Source organism: Puma concolor, chromosome D4, assembly GCF_028749965.1.
Source record: "Puma concolor isolate L17-30 chromosome D4, mPumCon1.1.hap2, whole genome shotgun sequence".
Taxonomy (NCBI): domain Eukaryota; kingdom Metazoa; phylum Chordata; class Mammalia; order Carnivora; family Felidae; genus Puma; species Puma concolor.
Genome location: NC_141679.1, coordinates 45997259 through 46018709, shown reverse-complemented (window position 1 = coordinate 46018709; position 21451 = coordinate 45997259). Strand labels below are relative to the sequence as shown.

Genomic DNA, 21451 nt, shown 5'->3' with positions numbered 1-21451 from the left:
AAGAAAAAAGTACACATTTAAAAAAATAAGTGTTCTAAAATTTAATTAAAACGTAAACCTTGGGGGCACCTGGGTGGCTCAGTTGGTTAAGCGTCTGATTCCTGATCTTGACTTAGGTCATGATCTCACGATTTGTGAGACCAAGCCCTGCATCTGGCTCTGCGCTTATCCATCTGGCTCCCCTCCCTCTGTCTCATTAAAAAAAAAATACTAAACTTAAAAAAAATAAACTTCTTGGACAGTAAATATATGCAAAAATGTTCATTCCTTCTGGAAATGAAAGGTTAATTAAAGCAGTGCCAAGATATGATTTTATACCTGATGGATTTTTTTATTGTAATCATGTTTATCTATATATTGGTTTGCTTTGTAATATGATAGCTACAAAGGGTTTCCTCTTTATTTTTTATTTTTTTTAAATTGTTTTCTTATGTTTTTATATTTGAGAGAGAGACAGAGGGCGAGTAGGGGAGGGGCAGAGAGACAGACACAGAATCCGACGCAGGCTCCAGGCGCTGAACTGTCAGCACAGAGCCCGACGCGGGGCTCGAACTCACGAACCGTGAGATCATGACCTGAGCCGAAGTCGGATGCATACCTGGCTGAGCCACGCAGGCGCCCCTTTATTTTGTTTTCTAAGCACTGTTACATAAAGTGACTCATAAACTCATAATGTTTATCAAAACTCTATAAAGATTCAATTATTCTCTCCACTTTACAGAAGTAATTGAGGCTTAGGGACGTAAGCAGCTTGTCTGAAATTACACAGTAAAGCAGTGTGTGAGCCCTGGCAGCCTGACCCCCATCCATGCCTTTAACCTCTGTTGTGATCTCCTGCTTTGCACATGCGTCCAGGGCTGAGGTACTCAAACCTGGTACAACCCTTTTGAAGAACAAAGAAGCCAAGGAAAACCTTTATGCAGAAGAGTGACATAAAGATGTTCTCCATAATGGCAATTTTTCAGATGACCAATAGATAAATGGCTAAAATAATTATGATCCATCAACTCGATCGAATCCTCTACAGTCATTTAAAAGTGATAATTATGGAGATATACGAAACGCAGGGAAATGTCAATAATAGTAGTTAAAAGATTCAAAGCATACGTACACTGGGAAGTATGCAAAAATTATGTGTGCATAAAAACAAATTAAAAAGTAAAATTCAAAAATGATAATAGTGGTTAGAAAGTCATGGGGCAATTGGTGACGTTTTTCCTTCCAAATATTTTTGATGGTGTTTACAATCAAAAATAGCAATCAAACACTCCCAAAACACATCCCAGGAACAAATGCAAGGATTCTTTTCACATCTTCTCGCAAGCTTCTTTCTGGAGGAGATAGGTGGTGATTTTGTCCATTTACATGAGAAGTCAGTAAATTTTTAAAAACTTAGAAGGCAACAAAATAATATACATGTTATGATTCAATATCACATAACGCACACACATCTAGATGGACGTAAGGTAGAATATCTATTGTGGCTATTGCTGGGTGGTGAGATTATAGGAAAGATTGAGATATAGGTGAGATTATAAGAAAGTATATATACTTTCTTCCTTATACCATTTTTGAACTTAGTGTTATATACAAGTATTCATTTTTAATAATACTTGTTAAAAGATCTGTACAGGTAAACTATCACTAAACTAAAATGCTTTAACACACTCTCGGTAATCAACTCCGTAATTTCATCAGAAAAATAGGACAGCTCTCCCATATTGTTTATTCTACATCCAGAGTTTACTAATCCTGCTTTTGACTAGACTCATCATATAATTACATCTTCTGCTGGTTCAAAATTATACATCTGATGGTTATATATCTTCTGCTGGTTCAAAATGATCAACTGAGAATATGTCTATCTACAGTTCATTTAAGAACCCCGTACTTTGCACATAGATCACTGACCAATGAATTCCTATCAAGAAGGAAATGCCAGGGGCGCCTGGGTGGCTCAGCTGGTTAAGTGTCTGACTTCAGCTCAGGTCATGATCTCACAGTTTGTGAGTTCAAACCCCCCCCCCCCCCCCACACACACACACACACTGGACTCTCTTCTGGCAGCTCAGAGCCTGGAACCTGCTTCGAATCCTAGGTGTCTCTCTCTCTCTCTCTGCCCCTCCCCTGCTCACACTCTGTCTCTCTCTCTCTCAAAAATAACTAAACATTTAAAAAAATTTAAAAAAAAAGGAAATGCCATTCATCTTGACTTTATTAAAAGGATTTAAATAACTTTCCGCAAATAATACTTCTTACTGTGAACTTTAAAGCCTAACAGAAAAATACAAGCTTAGAAAGCTAGTCGAATTCCCCAGGAAGAGAATGATAAGAAAAATAATCCTAAATTATTAGGTAGAAATACGTGGTGTTAGCAGCAAAAATGAATCATTATTTTCTTAAGTACTTCTAATACATTTTAAGTGTTTTATAAAAGAAACAGATACAATCTTGGTGAAATCTGAACATGGCTAGGAGACTGAGAAAAAGCAAAGATCAGAAGTCAGGAAAAAAAAATGAATAGAAAAGTAGCAAAAATCAGAGTCAAAATTTAGAGTCCCTTAAGGGGAAAAAAATAATTCCATGATAGGATGAATTAGATTCTGAGTAAATTTTAAACCTAGAATAGTTAAGAAATGTCCGTAGGAATAAATAATACATAATAATGATCATGACATCTGCTATGAGGGTGTCAGGGCTATTAGGGAAGAAAGGAGAATGTTACAGGGCAGAAAAAAAACAAAAACAAAAAAACAGTTACATTCGAAACTATTAACTGAAGCTCTGAAAAACTAGAAGCACTTTGTAGTTTTGGTTTTCAAATTTAGGCCTGTATGAAGGAATGGATGTTATCAACATCTCGTGTGTACTATCATATGAATATTAAAGTGAGGATCCAAGGTGAGAAAAGCCCTGAGCATTAGAAAACAGATTAATAGGGGCGCCTGCGTGGCTCAGTCGGTTAAACAACTGACTTTGGCTCAGGTCATGATCTCACAGTTCGTGGGTTTGAGCCCCGCGTCAGGCTCTGTGCTGACAGCTCAGAGCCTGGAGCCTGCTTCAGATTCTGTGTCTCCCTCTCTCTCTGCCCCTCCCTCGCTCGCATTCTGTCTCTCTCAAGAATAAGTAAACATTAAAAGAAAAGGGAGAAAAGCCTTCAAAAAAAAAAAAAAAAAGAATGAAAACAGATGAATATATTCATTATCTCAAATTTGATTGGCTAAAATTGATGGTCCCCAATCTCATCCTGGCATAAGTGTGGATCAGGGATAACTCATCACATTTTTCTTCCTCTCAGGAGTTATTAAATAGCATACAGAGACAATGAAGCCAGGCCATCCCTAAAGTCTCCTCTCTCCGGCCTGTGCCACACATGATTTTTATTCTCTAAAGCCATTTCTTCCTCAAAAGAGCTCACCAAAGTCGTCATCCTTCCTATCAGCAGCCCCACTGGGCTCTAGTGAGTGACATCCAGACATTTAAACTCAAAAGCTGCTTCAGAAGGGAGTTATTAAAATTCAAATGAGCTGGGCATATTGAAGAAGAAAACACTCGTTTGCATGCACACCTCCGCATTTGGCCACCCCATTTAGACCCATAGAGCAGGGTCTGGTTTTGTTTTTGTAAATGGGCTTTGGAGGCGGAGGTCAGCCTCCCACGGCCCCCACTCCTCTGGGGTCATCGTTAGTAATGTGTAAGGCTGAATAGATTTTCCTCTGAATCTAGTCAGCAAACCTGACAAGAAGGCAGCCCTCTCCCACAACCTGAAAATGCCCAAAATCTGATTGGTAGCATGGCATTTTTAATACTTCATTTATCTGTCTGAAAATAGCTTTCAGCAAGATTGCAAATCACATCACTGATGCCAGTTCCACCTGATTTTTCAATTTTAGAGCAGAATATTTCCTGTTGTGCCTTGACTGTGTAACACAGAAATGTTATGTTTGACCAAGAATTTCCCACAGGATTCAGAGAAAATTCATGTCTGCTAAGAAATATGGATCTGGGGAGTCAACATGACATTTTATTCACTAGAAAAGGAGTATCTGTCATTTTATCTTAAGAATTTTTATTTTATTTCTCATGGAAATATCTCACATCATCATCATTTAAAATTTTTATAAGATACCAGGGAGCAAACTAAGAAAAATGAGCCAAAATATGTATTCCAAAAATTATTCTAGCCATGGAAATTTAGATGCTCCTTTAGTAAGAATTCAATTTCTTACTAATGAAGACATGTCTATTATGAGAGCTAATATAAAGAGACTTAGTTTATGACGATATAAACAGTGAACTCTACATTACGCATAATATATTACATGACTATATCCAAATATATTACGTACAACAATGACATAACTATTTATCTATTTTTTATAAGGGTATACAAAAGCAGTTAGACTAACTCATGACCCTAAAATAATAGTACAATCTCTTGAACTCGAGGAAGCAAAGGAATTTATCTCTGAACTATGAAGCCAGTTGAAATCTGGCAACTCCTGGGATTACTGTACCCGGTGGGAAATCAGACGACATGACCTTTAATGTCCTTTCCAACAGTAAGATTTTACTATTCCTTGACCTTCATTAATCAAACTTGCTTCCTCCAGATTTCTTCATTTGAATTTAAAAACTTTATTTTCCCCTAAAATTGGAATGGTTTTTGCCCAGAATGCCCTAACCAGGCCAGGCAAAAGAGAAAGTAGCAAATAGTATCAATGAAAGAATATTACATCAATGAAACGGTTTCCTAAGCCGAGATATTTTCTAGTGAGATACATTTTCTCTCACAGCATTGAAGAGTATGTGTATCAGTAAAGAGCATTTATTTTTAAGACTTATATGGCATTATTCTGACTTCAGTCAAAAACAGAACGCACTTGGAGCGCCTCAGTGGGTTAGGTGTCTGACTCTTGATTATGGCTCAGGTCATGTTCTCATGGTTTGTGAGATCAAACCCCATGATGGGCTCTGTGCTGACAGAGTGTAGCTTGTTTGGGATTCCCTCTCTCTCTCCCTCTCTGTCCCTCCCCTACTCGTTCTCTCTCGAAATAAATGAAATAAACATTTTTAAAAAAGGCACTCAATCTCTGTCTTCAGGTTGCTTGTGCTCTAATGTGGGTGGCAGCAATAAAGGACCACAACGGGACAAGGCACCTGGGTGGTTCAGCCGGTTAAACATCCGACTCTTGACGTGGGCTCAGGTCTTTGCGGGATCCAGCCCTACACTGGGCTCCACGCTGACGGCACAGAGCCTGCTTGGGATTCTCTCTCCCCCCCCCCCCCCCCCCCGTCCCTCCCCCATGCGCATGCACACTCCTTCTCTCCAAATAAATACACATTAAAAAAAAAAAATCACAAAAGAACAAATGTTTGCGGAGAAAAAGAACACACGCTAAAATGAGGAACTAGAGCCAGTGATCCCAACAACAAAGACTGATCATTCAAGGTTCAGGGAGAAGGCGTACTTCCTAGTCAGGTCCCAGGTGTGTTTCCTCTTTTATGGTCACACCCATTCGAAATCGACAAGAAAAGAAATGTACATTCATATTTTTGAAAAAGCCAAATGAAAGTTTAAGGTCTTCACAGATTTCCTGCTCCCCCCCGCCCCCACAACCCCCAAGGTCAAATACGATTACACAGAGTGTATGTTTACATACCACCTTGGTCTCCTGGTCATTTCTGTTGCAAAGATGGTCTCGCAGAGGAAAATAGCCACTCCTTCAGATTTGTTATTAATTCTACAGAAGCAGGCTCAGGGCACACAAACCCACTGCGTAGAAAGAGTGATAAAATTCGAGAACCATGCTCACTTGCCTTTTTTTCCTCCTGTAATGAAGAAGCCAATGGCTGCTCTAATAAAACTGCTCTCGGGCAAATAGCTATAGTCGGTAGGAACTGTGGAGACAGAAAATGATCAAATTAACCAGTGAACTCGGTGGGACTAATGAAGGAAAGATAATGATCTCATGCTGCCATATCAACCTAGAGATAAAGCAGAGATGTTTATGCCATTAATCTCAGCACAATACTCTGTGGTTGCAACTAATTCTATTAGATTAAGTGACTGGCCTTGAAGTAATCACTTAGGCTACGCAAGCCAATCTAAAATGGGTGGTAAACCTAATAGAGACTGAAAAATCACAGGGGATGAAAACTTTACTGATGCGGTTAAAAAAAAAAAAAATCCTTTCCAGGGGTGCCCGGGTGGCTCAGTCAGTTGAGCGTCCACCTTCAGCTCAGGTCATGATCTCACGGTTCATGAGCTTGAGCCCCGTGCTGGGCTCGATGCTGTCAGCACAGAGCCCATTTCAGATCCTCTGTCTCCCTCTCTCGCTGCCCCTCCTGCACTTCCACTCTCTCTCAAAAATGAAGAAACGTTAAAAAATATATATATTTTCCACATGTTCACATCAATGAGCCCCGTCCAGTTAGCCTCAGCGTCAGCAAGGAGTCTGCTGGGCTTCGAGGCTGAGACTGCCATGCTAGGAGCAACTTCAGGACATTCAGAATCAGATATATGAACCATGGAAATACAACCATCAGTAATAACAGCGGCCCGTCTCTTACTTCATAAAGCAGGGACCTCTAAGTGACCAACACGTGTGAATAACCAGATGTGGCTGCTGACCTGGAACAGTGAAGCAGTGACTTTTATGCTGGTTGAGTCTGGGGAGTTTCCTAGATTCTTTTCCTCCCCATCCCCCATAATTGTTTCATGAGATGGTTTTCACCGCAACAAATGGCTCGACTGGAAAATTCCAACAGGAACATGCCGCTGTACTTTTCCAGACACACAGTCATTTCGTTTCAAAGAACCCGGGTAGAAGATGATTCACTGCCACCTGACTTGAGTATTATGTGGGCCAGAGCACATAACCCATAACGTAACAATTAAAAGTCTATGTAAAAAAGCAAAAGCCTGACGGAAACTTGCTATTTTACCAGGGCATTATGAGAACACTGCCCTTCAAAACCAGCATTACCTAAGGTTTCCGCTATGACTAAGTTTTTGGTTTTTTTTTTCTTTTTTCCCCATTTAACATGACAGCTTCCGGCTGTCTCGAGTTCATTATATTGGGAGCGCTGCAGAACCATGTCCTATTTCTATAGCTAAGGAGTGATTGAAAGCGAGGGAAACAGTAATTACAGTGCTACATGTTCATGGTGATGCTGTCCGCAGACTACCTGTCAGGGGATACGCGAAACTAGGTTTTAATGAGAAATCTTTGGTAGCTAAACCTCTCTGGCCTGGGTCCAAGAGAGCCAGGGGGTCAAGATTCTATAAAGAGCAAAGAGCAGATTTAGGTCCCCGTGTAGTGCAGTGATGCCTTCCTCGGAAAACCTCCAAGTGCAAACATACATTAGGCAGGTGAGAACTGCAAATATTTTTTTACTGCTTTTCTCCAAAAAATGGAAATAGAAAAGGAAAAAAAAAAAAACCCTTGCTATGTTAAGAGCTAGGATTTCAATTTCAAGGCCAAGTTCATACACACCTTTGAATGTACTTACCCCACTGTTTTCTTAAAAACAGGGGCCAGAAGAAATCCAGTCATATGTGAAGAGGCTTTCAGTGAAACTGGAGTATTATGCAAAGTGTAACTCCATAAAGTAAAAATAAAAAGAACTCTCTTCCAAGCCTCAAGGACCTGGTGCCTACTCCCTAGATTTGTCACCACGCTAACGCCACTTGGAAGTCACATAATCTTTCTAAGCCTCAGCTTGCTTTGTGAAACACGGGGTTAGGCTGAATGTCTAATCTCCTCTCTGAGGGAGGCAGAGAGGAAGAAGGACGAAAGCCTGGGCGGGGGAAGCCAAGCGATGGCAGGTCAGCTGCGTCTACAACTTACGGCCACGTGATCCTGAGCAAGCCAGGAAGCCTCTCCACAGAGCATCCTCTCCTGATGTAAAATGGGGATGGTGACAGCCACCACTTACGGCGGCTGCCAAGAGTAATGCTCTTAACAAAGTACATGGCCTCCAGTCAGCAATCCCTCCTTCCAGCTCCAGTGTTCTAAGAGTCCAGCCTTACCGGAGGTCCTACTTTGACTCGAGGACAGAGTAGACAGATGAAGATGGCCCAGAAGCCAGAGCGCATTTGACTGAAGACCAATCACTCCAGACACGCTGATGACCTATGGATGGAAACGTGACAGTGCAATGATGGGGCAAGATCCAAACGCCACTTAATAAAAGGTCACTCATAGAAAGTCGTTTATCTTTAACGAGGTGGTAGCTTGTCTGGTAATGACAAGCTCCATGACAAGTTGTAAGGTCACATGTGTAGTCTTCTAAACCCTGGACATACAGCTGATCAACAACTATTGCTGAATTAACGAATCAATCAGTCAAACATGATAGGAGGTAGCATTGGTGGTCTCAGGTTTCACTGAGTCAGCTGGTCTCAAAGGAATATTTTTTTTTTTCTTAAAAAAAATTTTTTTTAATGTTTATTTATTTTTTGAGACAGAGAGAGACAGCGCATGAATGGGGGAGGGGCAGAGAGAGAGGGAGACACAGAATCGGAAGCAGGCTCCAGGCTCCGAGCCATCAGCCCAGAGCCTGATGCGGGGCTCAAACTCACGAACCGTGAGATGGTGACCTGAGCTGAAGTCGGACGCTCAACTGACTGAGCCACCCAGGCGCCCCTCAAAGGAATATTTTTAAAAAGGAAAAAAAGTCCCGAGAGTGGGGGAAAAAAAAAAAAAGGTGTTAGTTATTTAAGAATAAAATACCTTTAAGGATGGAAGGAGATGTTATTTTGTCCTCTAAGTAATGTTCTATTACTGCTTTATCACTCATCATAAGGATTTTGTTCAGTAAGAGTTTTCATTTATCGGTTTTTCTCCCAAGTAGAGCAACTTAAGTTTCAGCATAATTCTTTTCTTGAGAATTGTATTCATACATTGAGAGAGTTTCTTCTGTTTAGAGATTTATGTTTGCTTTCAAAAAATTTTTTTGAATGTTTGTTTATTTTTGGAGGAGAGAGAGACAAGAGCGTGAGTGGGGAGGGGCAGAGAGAGAGGGAGACACAGAATCCGAAGCAGGCTCCAGGCTCCGAACTGTCAGCACAGGGACCGACGTGGAGCTCGAACTCACGAACCGCAAGATCATGACCTGCGCCGAAGTCGGATGCTCAACCGACCGAGCCATCCAGGCGCCCCAGATTTATGTTTGCTTTTAAAGGCACAAATCACTAAAACTTGTTTATGTGGTAGGTGTGATAATCAGCTGTATTTTACAATAATGAGAAAAAGTATGCTAAATGAAAAGACTACTTGAAAAGGCCATCTACAAAGTTCTATATGTACTAAGAATGCCAATTATGCAAAGGAACTAAGAATTCTTGAAAAGATTTATGACCAATTTTTACAAACACTTGCTTCGAGTTGTGAGGACCATCAGTGATTTTTTTTTTAGCTTCTTTCATTCTGTACTTTCACATTCGACGCAATGAAATTAGTACATTTTTAAAAGTAAAAATCTTAAAATATAAAATTATTTTGCAGCCGATGAACAGACTCGTTCTCTAGCCAAGAATGCTGACAATGATTTACCCAAATAGTTTTATCAGTTACATGCGAACTAGTGCCTCTTGACTATTCTACTTCGACACGGGCCCTTCCTTTGGTCACCCTCCATTTTACTTTGTCCTTAGGACCTAACACTCCTTGCGGGGTCAGGTTTTAAGTTTTAAAGGAAACCAATGCCAACTCAAGTTAGATCAAACAGACCGCTTTTTCTCCAGAGGCAGTGGGTGTTTGTTGGCAAACACAGGGGCATAAGCCACTCTCAAACGCTGCTTGGACTCAATGTGAATGGCCAGAGATCTCCCCATGTTTCAAGCAAAAGTCTGTATCATCAGAGAAAGGCAATAAAAGGGAGTATCCATTTTCCCATCCACGGACTTTAAATCCCTCTTCTCACCTGAGTTACAGTTTTAATGACTTCATTAAGTCTGGCTTGAAAATGAGAGGTCTGGATGGCTTCTGCCTTCAGCTGAAAGAAAAAGAAATACCCACTCCAACATTCCCCAAAAAAGTAAACGATGGTATTCGCAGTGTATGAGCTATCATCTTCTAAGCTATGCTATAATTTGCCACTGCGTCTTTACATCTCAAAAACAAAAGCTATGGGCTCCTTGAGGGGAGGGCCCAAGCTGTATTCATCATCGATTTCCTGGAACCAGTTCCGTAGCACTCACTTAACACACCTTCACTGTACAGACACGGGTGCTCCTTAGAATTACTTGTTAACTGAAACATACATGTGTCCACTGTGGACGTAATATACTAGATAGAAACTTAAACATCACAGATACAAAACGGAGTTTCTTATGGATGACTTAAATTTCTTACGATCTGGTCACTTTTCTCGAGCAGGGAACTTTGTGGAAAGTACATAAGCTAAGTTTAATTCCTATACACCAGATACAAAAAGGGAACAAATCTCTAACAACAAATTCTTAACCCAGAGCGATTTTCTATAAATCAAGGCACTGAAAAGCCCAGTACAACCATTACTGTGACCATGTATTCTGTCCTTAGCATACTGAGATACTGGGCATGCTCCTCTTGCCGTGGCTATGTACACATTCAGATTCTTCCCTTCTTTTGTTGTTTTTACCTGCATTACATCCCCTTCAGAGCCCACCAAGGCCACCATGCCATGAAGAGCTGCAAGACAGAGCATTGTCGGAGTGCCCTGGAAACAAAGCATCGGATATGTCAAGAGGCAAACGGTCCTTGGGTTTGAATTCTAAAAAAACCTTTTCTATCACAGAGAAATACGGGTCAAAATGGTACTAAATTTGTAGGGTCAACATAACCCGTATCCCTAAACCAAAAATGGCAGCAGACTTGAATAAAGTAATAGGTTGAAGTTATTAGATCACAGGCGGCTTCTTGTTGGTTTTTATTTTTCAAAACCCCAATGCGCCTTTACAATGAAAACACTGAGAAAGTAGCCTCTTAAAAAAAAAAAAAAAAAAGCTGTCATAGTTGACAGGATAGATCATTTATAAGGGATTAAAAGTTCCTGCATCTCTTTTGTTTGAAATTGCCTATTCTTTTACTGTTGGGCTGTGTACCTCAGCAGCACCTATAAGTGGCCTAATAAAATAGCTCTTTTTTCCTTTATAAAAATATAAAATAACATGCAGGACGTGACCTCCTACCTCTGTCAGAACAATTCTGATCCAGGCAGGGAGCAGCCGGTGGCCCAAGTCCTCCGCTTTTCCGTGTCCACACACAGACAATCCGTGAACCAGGTTTCCTAACGCTAGGGCAAAACCTGACGTCTGCATAAGCAAGGGAAAAACAAAGGGTAAGGAAACAGGAGAAGAATGGAACGGATCAGGAACTCGATAGACAGCAACCAAGCACTTCTAGGGGCTCCCTTTCCTACTGACACCTTCTCCTGCCATCTGAAAATCAGAGATTTGCAGATTTTTTTTTAAATCAAGACTTCTGGTTTGCAACAGAAACTGCAGTCTCACTAGGGAATTCAGCTGCAGTGAATGGTTTCTTTTAGGAAAGTAAGACCGGACTGTTACGAGACTTGACTCAAATGATCCAAATTTTCAGAAGGAATTAGGGTGAAAATACCAAGGTAGATCATGCAAGCCAAGTCAACTCCCAAACAAGAGGAGAGAAAGTCCCGAAACGAGTACAGCATACGCAAACCTCCACGTTTTGGCGTTGCAAGACCTATTCTGGATTTAAGTGTGCAGTCATACGACCGTAAAACAGTAACAAAGCAATATTAGCTAATAACCAGCAAATCCTGCAATAATTCACGATGGCCAAAATCGAGACCATGGGAAACCCATAAAAATCCAAATGGGGAAGGAGCATTTTTTTTCAATTTAACTGTCGTAAAATATACATAACATAAAATTTACTGTCTTAACCACTTTTCAGTGTAAGTTCAGTGGCATTAAACATATTCATACTGTTGTGCCACCGTCACCGCCATCCATTGCCAGAACTCGTTCATCCTGCAAACTCCAACGTTATATCCCTTAAATAAGAACATCCTATTCTCCCTCTCCAAGCCCCCGGCGACTACCTTTCTTCTTTCTGTCTCAGTGCTTTTGACTACTCGAAGTATCTTGTGCAAGTGGAATCACACAGTATTTTTCTTTTTGTGATTGGCCCATTTCACTTAGCATAATGTCCTCAAGATTCGCCCACACCGTGGCATGTGTTCGAACCTCCTTCCTTTTGAAGGCTGAATAATATTTCAGAGGGAACATTTTAAGGGTATTTAATTGGCAGGTTTGTTTGTTTTGTTTTTTTTAATGTTTGTTTTTGAGACAGAGAGCAGAGAGCAAGTGGGGGAGGGGCAGAGAGAGGGAGACAGAGGATCCAAAGCAGGCTCTAGGCTCTGATCTGTCAGCACAGAGTCCAACACGTGGCTTGAGCCCATGGACTGTGAGATCATGACCTAAGCCGAGGATGGAAGCTCAACTGACTGAGGTACCCAGATGCCCCTTTAATTTGCAGGTATTTAAACTGTCACATGCGTATCCGGTCATGAACAGGGGTTCTCTGCTTTGAATTTGCTGAGGTTTCATCTTATCAGAGTCCTCTGTGTATTTATATCTTTACAAATTGTTATCGCTAGCCTTACCTTCCCCTAGCCACATGTTTTAAGATTTTATAAATATAGAACAATACATGGGGAGAGAGAAAAGTCTTTCATACCCAAAGAACATAGAACATAAGGAGAGAAAAAAAGACACTTCTGACTGTTGGCTAGAGCAGTGACAAGAGAGAAGAGTTAGAAGTTCTTTAGTTCTGGGCACACACAAAAAAAGCCCCACTACAGTCCAATTCTGAGTTAGTCAAAATTAGGACTCAGCAGCAACAGGAGACCCCAAGAGAGTTGTAATCACGGCACGCATTCCAACCTGTTGGTTGTTTTCTACCAACAGCTGAAGCTTGTTCATGATATCTTCAGCCTCGGTAGCCTCAATGATTCCGGCACTGAATGCTGATGTGCATACACAGCTGAGGGTATAGGCAAGGACCTAGACGAAAAGACAGCGGAAAATGTTTCTTCATGAGTGCAAACAAAAGAACACAATTCGGCTGACACCGATGTTTTGCCAAACTTCTCCCCGGGATAAGGACTGGATTCAAGGACACCAACCATAGACCGGGCACCGTTCCGCCGCCCAATTCACGTGTCCCAACAACGTTAGGAGGTGGGTGTCACGATTCCTGCTTTACAGGTACGGACTTTGAGGCTCAACTACATACAGCTTGCAACTGACAGAGGCGAGATTCAAACCCAGGTCTTTGGACTCAAAACCAAAAAGTTCCATCATGATCTCATGGGAGGACACAGCATGAATCAACAGCAGAGGCAGATTTTTATCCCCAGTGAATGCTAGCTTCTAATAGCCATGTGCTCTGATCCAAGGCCAAGCAGGAGAGGAAATTCAAAGAAGTTAAAACCCTGCTGCATTGGGGCGCCTGGATGGCTCAGTCGGTTAAGCGTCCGACTTCGGCTCAGGTCATGATCTCACGCTCTGTGAGTTCCAGCCCCGCGTCGGGCTCTGTGCTGACAGCTCAGAGCCTGGAGCCCGCTTCAGATTCTGTGTCTCCCTCTCTCTCTGGCCCTCCCCCGTTCATGCTCTCTCTCTGTCTCAAAACTAAATAAACGTTAAAAAAAAAATTTTTTTAAAAAAGACAACCTTGCTGCATTAAGACTGTCTTTTAGGAGGAGTGGGGCATAATGGACCAGGCACATGGATTTTAGGGTCACATAAATTGTGTAAAATAGAGGTAATACTACTTCCCACAGAGCACCGGGGTGCTAATTTAATAAATCAATGAATAGATAAGTAAACGAATATATGAATTAATTATAAGTAAAAAAGCATGCTGGGAGTCGAGAGCACGCACACTCAGGTGTATGTCCCCAGTCGACCATTTCCGGGCTAAGTAACTTGAGGCGGGTCACTCGATCTACCTGAGCCTCAAGTTTTGCACATCACGGTTCATCATCCCCTCCCTGCTGCCTCCCACTTTCCTCTTGAAGCCCTCCTTTACAAAGATGCCGTTAAGGCCCGGTGGAAAGGTTCAACTCCCAACCGTGGTCGGTACGGCGTGAAGAAAGGAAGCCGTTTCCAAGGTAGAGGTTGGATAATAAAACATCAGAGGTGGGGAAAGACAAAACTGCCTGCTCAAGCCTTAGGAATCGAAACATCAAGGCAGGCCGACGCAGCAGTTGTAAAAAAAACCTTGCCTTCCTTTCACTAATCACGTCGCCCCTTGGTGGCAAAGTTTCCTCCGTGGGCTTACAAAAAAATACGTGCTTTCAGCCCGTGTTCTGCCACTGCTTTCAAAATGGAAATGCGGTGCCTGTGTTGGAACAAAACTGCGACCCTCCGTGCCCCAAAGAAATTCACCGATTCGACAAGTCCCATTGGGGAAAGCGAAGGGGCCGAGCAGGGAAACACAGCAGCCATTATGTAATTCATCAATGGCTCCCGGGCAGTCCCGGAGAAAATAGAATCTGCTCTAATGAGACAGAGAATCCGGCCAGGCCAAAAGGTCGTCCCCGGGTCCTCCCAAAGAAGAACACAAGGCGGTTCAGCTTCACCTGGGCTCAGAGACACGCGCCTCGGACGGTCGCTCGGAACGCGGGCGACTCGCGCAAGCTGCGTCACACAGGCCGCAGTTGTGCGTAGTTTTGCGCCGCGAAGAAAAATCTTTTCGTGAAGGGTGGTAAAGGGAATTTCCTCAATGATTTTTCATGCTGGCTGACACGAGGAAAGGGGAAAAAAAAAAAATCAAATGCCTTTTCGCTCTGCAGTTTCTTAGGCTTCTTCCGGGCCATCTTTTATAGTCACATTTGGCTGGAGCGTAATTCTAAATATCTCCATTTAACCTTCCTGCGGAAATCGGAAATCGCAGCTCTTCTCAGAAAGTGCCTTCTGGCGATGCTGACTTAGGTTTTTGCATTCACTAAAGGCTCTTATCTTCTATGCCACATTTAAGTCTGAGTTGATTTAAACAGCTGCACAATTTGAAACCTTATGATCTAACATAGGTTGTTTGCCACTCAGATTTTTCTCCTTATCCTGGCCCGAAACTGAGGAAGAATTTAATTTCAGGGTGACCAAAACACGAGAAGTAGAAAATAAGCAGCAACAGGAAAACAAAAAACAAAGGGAAGAAAGCCGTCACTTCCAGCTCCTACCTCCTGAAATGTTCTGCTTTGGCTCCCACTGTCATCCAGGTAGGTAGACAGCTTCCGAAGCGATGCTGCCACATGAACTCGAGACTCCATTCGGCTGCTGTGGCTCATGAGGGACAGAACAAGTCCAACTCCCAATATACAGCCCGTGCTTGGATGCAAAGAAAAACAAAACAAACAAACAAAAAAAACCCACAAAAAATGAGGTGTTAAAATCACCAGAAACCCACATCACCACTCTTCACTTATCACGTGAGTTTATACTGCTCTTCAGCCTGAGGTGAGATGGCTGGCTTCGAGATCCGCTGTCTGGGATATAAGTGTGCCCCATGAACCATGACAGGTGCACCCACCGCCCCCCTCAAAAGGAAAACTATATATTCAAACAAGTGTCCGTGGCCCGCGTTAGTGCTGTGTACCCACTGGAGAAGAACAAACGAAAACATGAAATAGGTTTCACTTAAACTCTAGGGTGAGGTAGGAAGACGAATAAAAAGTCAGGTGAAAGCAGCTCTACGTCTACCCTTAGAGAAATGCCATGGTCCTCTGCACCCTCCCTCTACGTCCACATATTGAGTGCACCATGATTAACTGCATGGGAGAGAAGACTCCGTCTCAGGATGCGAGCTGAGGACATCTAATAATGGGGCAGGGGGCGGGGGGGGGGGGGACGCATTGCAAGGCATGATGATGAGCAACTAAGTGCTTCATGTTTCCTAGTCAACATCCACAAGTGGAATTTCGTCCTTAAACTATGTATTTGTCTGTGCACAATGACATTAGTCCTCTTCTCCCCTCTGATCCCTCGGAGTACTACTGGGTCAGAAGAGAAAATGGACAAATGACAGGCTTGTCAAAAGTTGCCCCATGTGACAATTCAATTGGAATCTTGGGCTTTGTGCCCCAATTCTCGTGAAAGAACACATATCCATTTGAAGGAAAAAAACAAAAACTGTTCTCCCGGAAAACTTCTGGTTAGGATGATAAGATCATGCAGCTGGAGGGCGATTTTCTACTTAAGAAGAAAAAAAAAAAAGGTTTTGGTCACCATTGTGTTTTGAACTGAGGAGATGCCGAGCATTTCAGAAATCATCCCGATTCTGGTTTGGCTTGCCTCGCACGGTATCTGCTGCTTAGGACGACGTTCCAGGGCACTTCTCCAGTAACATGTTTCACTGCCCATATGCTCTGTCAGTTTGCTCTCATATAGTAACTATACTATATAGTATATATATATACTATATATACCTCTCTCTATATATAAACACTATATATAAACACCTCTTGCAAACGAAGCATCCACATCTGATAAAAAGACACTCAAGAGGAGAGAGACGCTGCAGGATTTGTTCAAGGCCATATGGAGAGTTTCCAGCAGATGACGGCCAGAAGACAGAGGTTTCGGACTCCCAGCCTTCTGTTCCGTCTGCCCAATCCCAGGCCCCTCTCAGTGCCCCGTATGATGCCTGGATGAAATTGCCTATGAGAAGGCACCCTATCTAGAGCACGTTATTCCAGGTTCTATGGCGTTAACTATTTGGCATTAGGAAATCCTTTGCAAAGAAGCTACTGCAGTAATAATCCATCATTACTCAGGCAGAAGTGCTATTACAGCTTACATGAACTTAACAACTAGCTCAACTAGCATAATGCACTGCCAACCAGTTAAATCAGCATCTAACATCTGAACGCTGCGTGCTTTTGAGACAAATCATGTTTCTGAAAGAGGAAAGGCACTCTTCATTAGTATGGATTTATAGTCCTTGTTTCTATTTAGGATCGACAGGGAAGGTTTTGTTTTGTTTTTTTTTTCTTGTGTGTGCGTGTGTGTGGGGGGGGGGGGCTATCTTTCTATACCGATGCATGTAAAAATTTGACCAAATTAGAATCAAAGATAGAGTTAGACAAAATGTGATTAAGGGACACCTGAGTGGCTCAGTCAGTTGAGCGTCTGACTTCGGCTCAGGTCACGATCCCCTGGTTCATGAGTTCGAGCCCCGCGTCAGGCTCTGTGCTGACAGCTCAGAGCCTGGAGCCTGCTTCAGATTCTTTATCCCTTGCTCTCACTCTGTCTCTCTCTCAAAAATAAACAAACATTGAAAAAATTATAAAAAACTAAATAGCAGGTATCTAAGTCTTGCTTTTGGCTATTCTGGGCATGCCAAAAACCTTTATCCTCTGGACTGAATGAAGTTCCTCTTCATCCCGAAGCATACGGGCACAAAGGCTTAGAAAAAGACATCCTGGTTTCTAGCTCACATTTACCTAAATATTATCACAGCATAATTATTCTTGGGCAAGGTTATCATTAATGATTCTATCCATTGCTACAATTGTCGATGCCTGTTGTCACGTGTGAATCCATAATCTAACTATGTATATCAGTGTGCCAATATAAATATGCTACAGTGTATGCATCTATTGACCTCCTAAACTCCTTCTACTCTGGCTCATTTTTCCAGCATGCACCAGGAAGGCAGTCCTAAAGCTTTACTCCCGATGTTTTCTTCTGATTTCCAAATTATCCATATTTTAATGAGTTTATTTTTTGTCCTAAGTCTTAAAGATTCTTCTAGGTGCTTAGGTCAGCATTTCTACACATTTACCTCATTTTAGCTTCCCTTTGATATGTTTGCCAGCTCTAAACCAAAAATGACTTGGGCAGAGGTAGCTTTCACAGCTTTCTCTCCAATGAAAACAAAAAGGAGTTCCACAGTGGTGCCTCAGACAGATAAAATAAAAACATATTATAATATTAGGTGTTAATTTCAGGTTTTGGAATTAATAACATGAATCTCTAAGAGTACTAACAAACGATAAAGAGAATTTAAGTTGTAAAATCATATGCCCTATTATGTCCTGACTTACTTGAATCTCTTGTTCAAGCATACTAAAATATCACTGGCAAAAAGAAAATCTACAACTTAAAAGCTGTGCAATTCCGCTATGGGTGTTGCTATACCAAATGAGATATAAAGATTATCATGACACATTTTTTCTAAAATTAACCAGATGAATCTTCAATTCCTTACTTTATTGTGGGCACTCCTGCAGATTGAGTACGAGGCCATCTAATAATTAGTTCTAATAACAGTTAACATTTGTATAGCGCTTTGCCCTTTACAAAGTGCTATACAAATGTTATCGTATTTGTAAAAGCTCAATAGTAATTAACCAATGCTCAGGTCATTGATGGATGGCAGGACTGCTTAAGGCTGGGAGGACTGCAATGGCACAGTAATTACCACTAGATGGCAGCAAAATGTAAGCGATTGGGCCACGAACACCGACCAGACCAGGTGCAGGGTTCTCTCAGCAGGGACGTGTCCATTAAATCAAGGAAGCGTGGTGAATTTGCTCTGGGTGAATTCTGTCACTTGAGGTAGCACGCTCCCAGATCTATTAACTACCCCCTGGTAATGCTTCCACTATTTCACTTGAGAGAGGACCGCCCTAGACTCCTGAATCTCATTAGACGGGGGGAATACTTTATGCCTGGGCCTAGTTAGAATCTCTCTCTCTCTCTCTCTCTCTCTCTCTCTCTAATAGTGAGACACACCCACATGTTAAAAAAAAATAGTAACTACCATACTATCAGGTGTCAAATCGCTTTCTTTCTACTGAAATGTGTTCTCCACACAGAACTAGGCAAGACAGAAAAATGGCTTTGAAGTCCGACAACGTAGGCTAGGCCCATCCTTCCCTCTCTCAAACATGGTTCATCATTAAGGAGGTAAGAATCATGAAAGAAGAATGAAATAAGAATCTTATCAATATAAAAAGTTAACTTTAAAGTTAAATACACTTAGACATAGGAGGTTTTTGTAAGCATAAATACCCATACTGTGGACAATTCAGTTATCTCTATGGTTCCCCTCACATTGAAACAAACTTCCTGCGGATTAGTGGAGATAACATGTGAAAGTCGTTCCTGATTGTTCCAACTGGCTGAAAGCCTGCAACATGTTAATGCATAAATGTGTACCCAATTTTATATACCCTGAGCTACAGCCATGATGGATACCCGTGGGAAAAGGTAGGACTGGGGTGGGAGGTGGGCGTGGGGAGAGAAATGTATCTTACTCCTTGGTTGTAAAAGGCAACACCACCAATACATGGATTGGACTCAAAAATACCAATTCTTCATCAGACCCAGCAACAGTTAGATGGCCCTATCCCTTCCATTAAATCATTTTTGACGTTCAAGAGACTTCAATCATGTCCCCAAACTCTCTTTTCCCATATTCAAAGTCACGCTCTTAAAACATCTCATTTCATCCTTAACATGTTTCGTGATAAACTGGGTGGGTGTCAACGATTCTTATCTAATCTCAGCCTGCATTTCAGAGAAGACCCTACAACTACCACCTACAAAGTGAAGAGTTCATGGTCTACCCATAATGAAATATACAATATGGGCAGTTACTTCTAGTTACTCTTTTGTTAGTCTGCACTTACTTAACAGGCTAGATGATACGAATGTCACGCCAGATCACAAGTTCCTAAAGGGCCACCAATGTAAACACTCGTATCTAAACAGTGCCCATAACAGCAAAAAAGTAAATGGGTTCATAAACTGGAGGTTAGTGCTTACACTTTGTTGAGTTTTTTAATAATAATGAACCTCAGAGGATCTAAACCTGAGGTTCCAAAACATGTGGAAGTCCAAAAAGATACAATGTAGGTCCTCAAGGGTGTCAATGTTTCAGAAAGCCTAATAAAACTGTACCTTCTCCCACACAAACACAGACTAATTAAAACATTAAATGTCTCACTAAAGGAGTACGGTTAGTTAGCCTTAGTTTTTTGAGGTTTTTTTGTGGGGGGGGGATTTTAGTTTTATGTAATCTCTACACCCAACACGGGGCTCAAACTCACAACCCTGAGATCAAGAGTTGCCTGCTCTATTGACTGAGCCAGCCAGGCACAAGGTATTGTTTACTAAGTATTCTGTTTTGGTTTTGGTCACCCTTCACAAATTTTAAGATATTTAATAGACAAAATCTCTAAAAAGCATGAGATCTGGGGCAAGACAAGGAGAACCTATTGACACAGAGGAGGTTGGGACCCCCTGATATAACCTATGTTTTGCTTCCATTTTGATTCCTCAGTCATTGGGTTTCACAAGGGAGATCTAAATCATGGGTCAAAGGCTCCCTTCACCCAATCAAATTCAACCATTCAAATTTCCAATCAAATTTCAACCATTTAAAAAGGTTAAGTCATGCACATAAGTCTCCAGATACATGCTCCATATGATAACGACAAGACAGAACTAAGGTATTAGTAACAACGACAGCCATGAAGTGACGTGCATTGCTCTGTATTGAAGCAAACTATTGCTGAAACATGGTTTTTAGAAACAAGTAAGCGTTAAATTTTTTTTTAATGTTTATTTATTTTTGAGACAGAGAGAGACAGAGCATGAGCATGGGAGGCGCAGAGAGAGAGGGAGACACAGAATCCGAAGCAGGCTCCGGGCTCTGAGCTGTCAGCACAGAGCCCGATGCGGGGCTCGAACTCACGAACCGCGAGATCATGACCTGAGCCAAAGTCGGACGCTTAACTGACTGAGCCACCCAGGCACCCCAGAAACAAGTAAGCTTTAATTACAGGTTTTTGATAATTACTGAAAAACTCTTTGTGAACGAATTTGAGATCAAGTCCTATGACTACTTCACGATATAATGCAAAATTCATGGCAGAGGAAGATTTGATGCCTAAATATCAGAGAGGAAAGGAAATCAACATACTTATATTCAAGACTAGCATCAAAGCAGCAATTTTCCAGGGCATCCAAAGACTTCATCAGAAGGAGGTTCATCTGTTGGCCAGATATATCACTAGGCAAAGCAAGAGGAAAAACTGAATTACTGAAAATAATTCACATGTCCAAAATACCATTTAATATTTTCCTCTTAATATTTTAGTGAAAATACATTTTGTTAAAAAAAATAAAAGTCACAATATTGATGACTCACATATACTTATTTTGCAAACAGAGAATTATTGAGTTTCTGTACAGTAGCATCACTTGTAAACCAATAAACTCAAAAATGACTACTTTTGTTATTTCCTCAGCCCATTCACATTTTAAATCACTGAAAAAGACCAAAATCGGAATTCCAAAAACATTTTCAAGAAGGCCAAGGTGATTTTCTTCGGAATATTTGACAACCCACTAAGCTGATATTATCAATAATCATTCCAAATCTCTTTTCTTGCAAAGACCGTTACT

General features: G+C 41.5%; 1 protein-coding gene across 8 annotated transcripts in view; it reads right to left on the bottom strand.

The window, feature by feature from the left end:
* Positions 1–21451, bottom strand: part of FOCAD (focadhesin) — a 317812-nt gene that overhangs the window by 38164 nt on the left and 258197 nt on the right. For all 8 annotated transcript variants that reach the window (XM_086685396.1, XM_086685393.1, XM_086685394.1 and 5 more), the window contains 8 exons: positions 20967–21056; positions 15217–15364; positions 12917–13036; positions 11180–11302; positions 10630–10707; positions 9931–10002; positions 8036–8138; positions 5821–5901 (listed from right to left, as the gene is read on the bottom strand). In XM_086685396.1, the coding sequence (XP_086541522.1) occupies positions 5821–5901; positions 8036–8138; positions 9931–10002; positions 10630–10707; positions 11180–11302; positions 12917–13036; positions 15217–15364; positions 20967–21056 (815 nt within the window). The remainder of the gene's footprint in view (positions 1–5820; positions 5902–8035; positions 8139–9930; positions 10003–10629; positions 10708–11179; positions 11303–12916; positions 13037–15216; positions 15365–20966; positions 21057–21451) is intronic.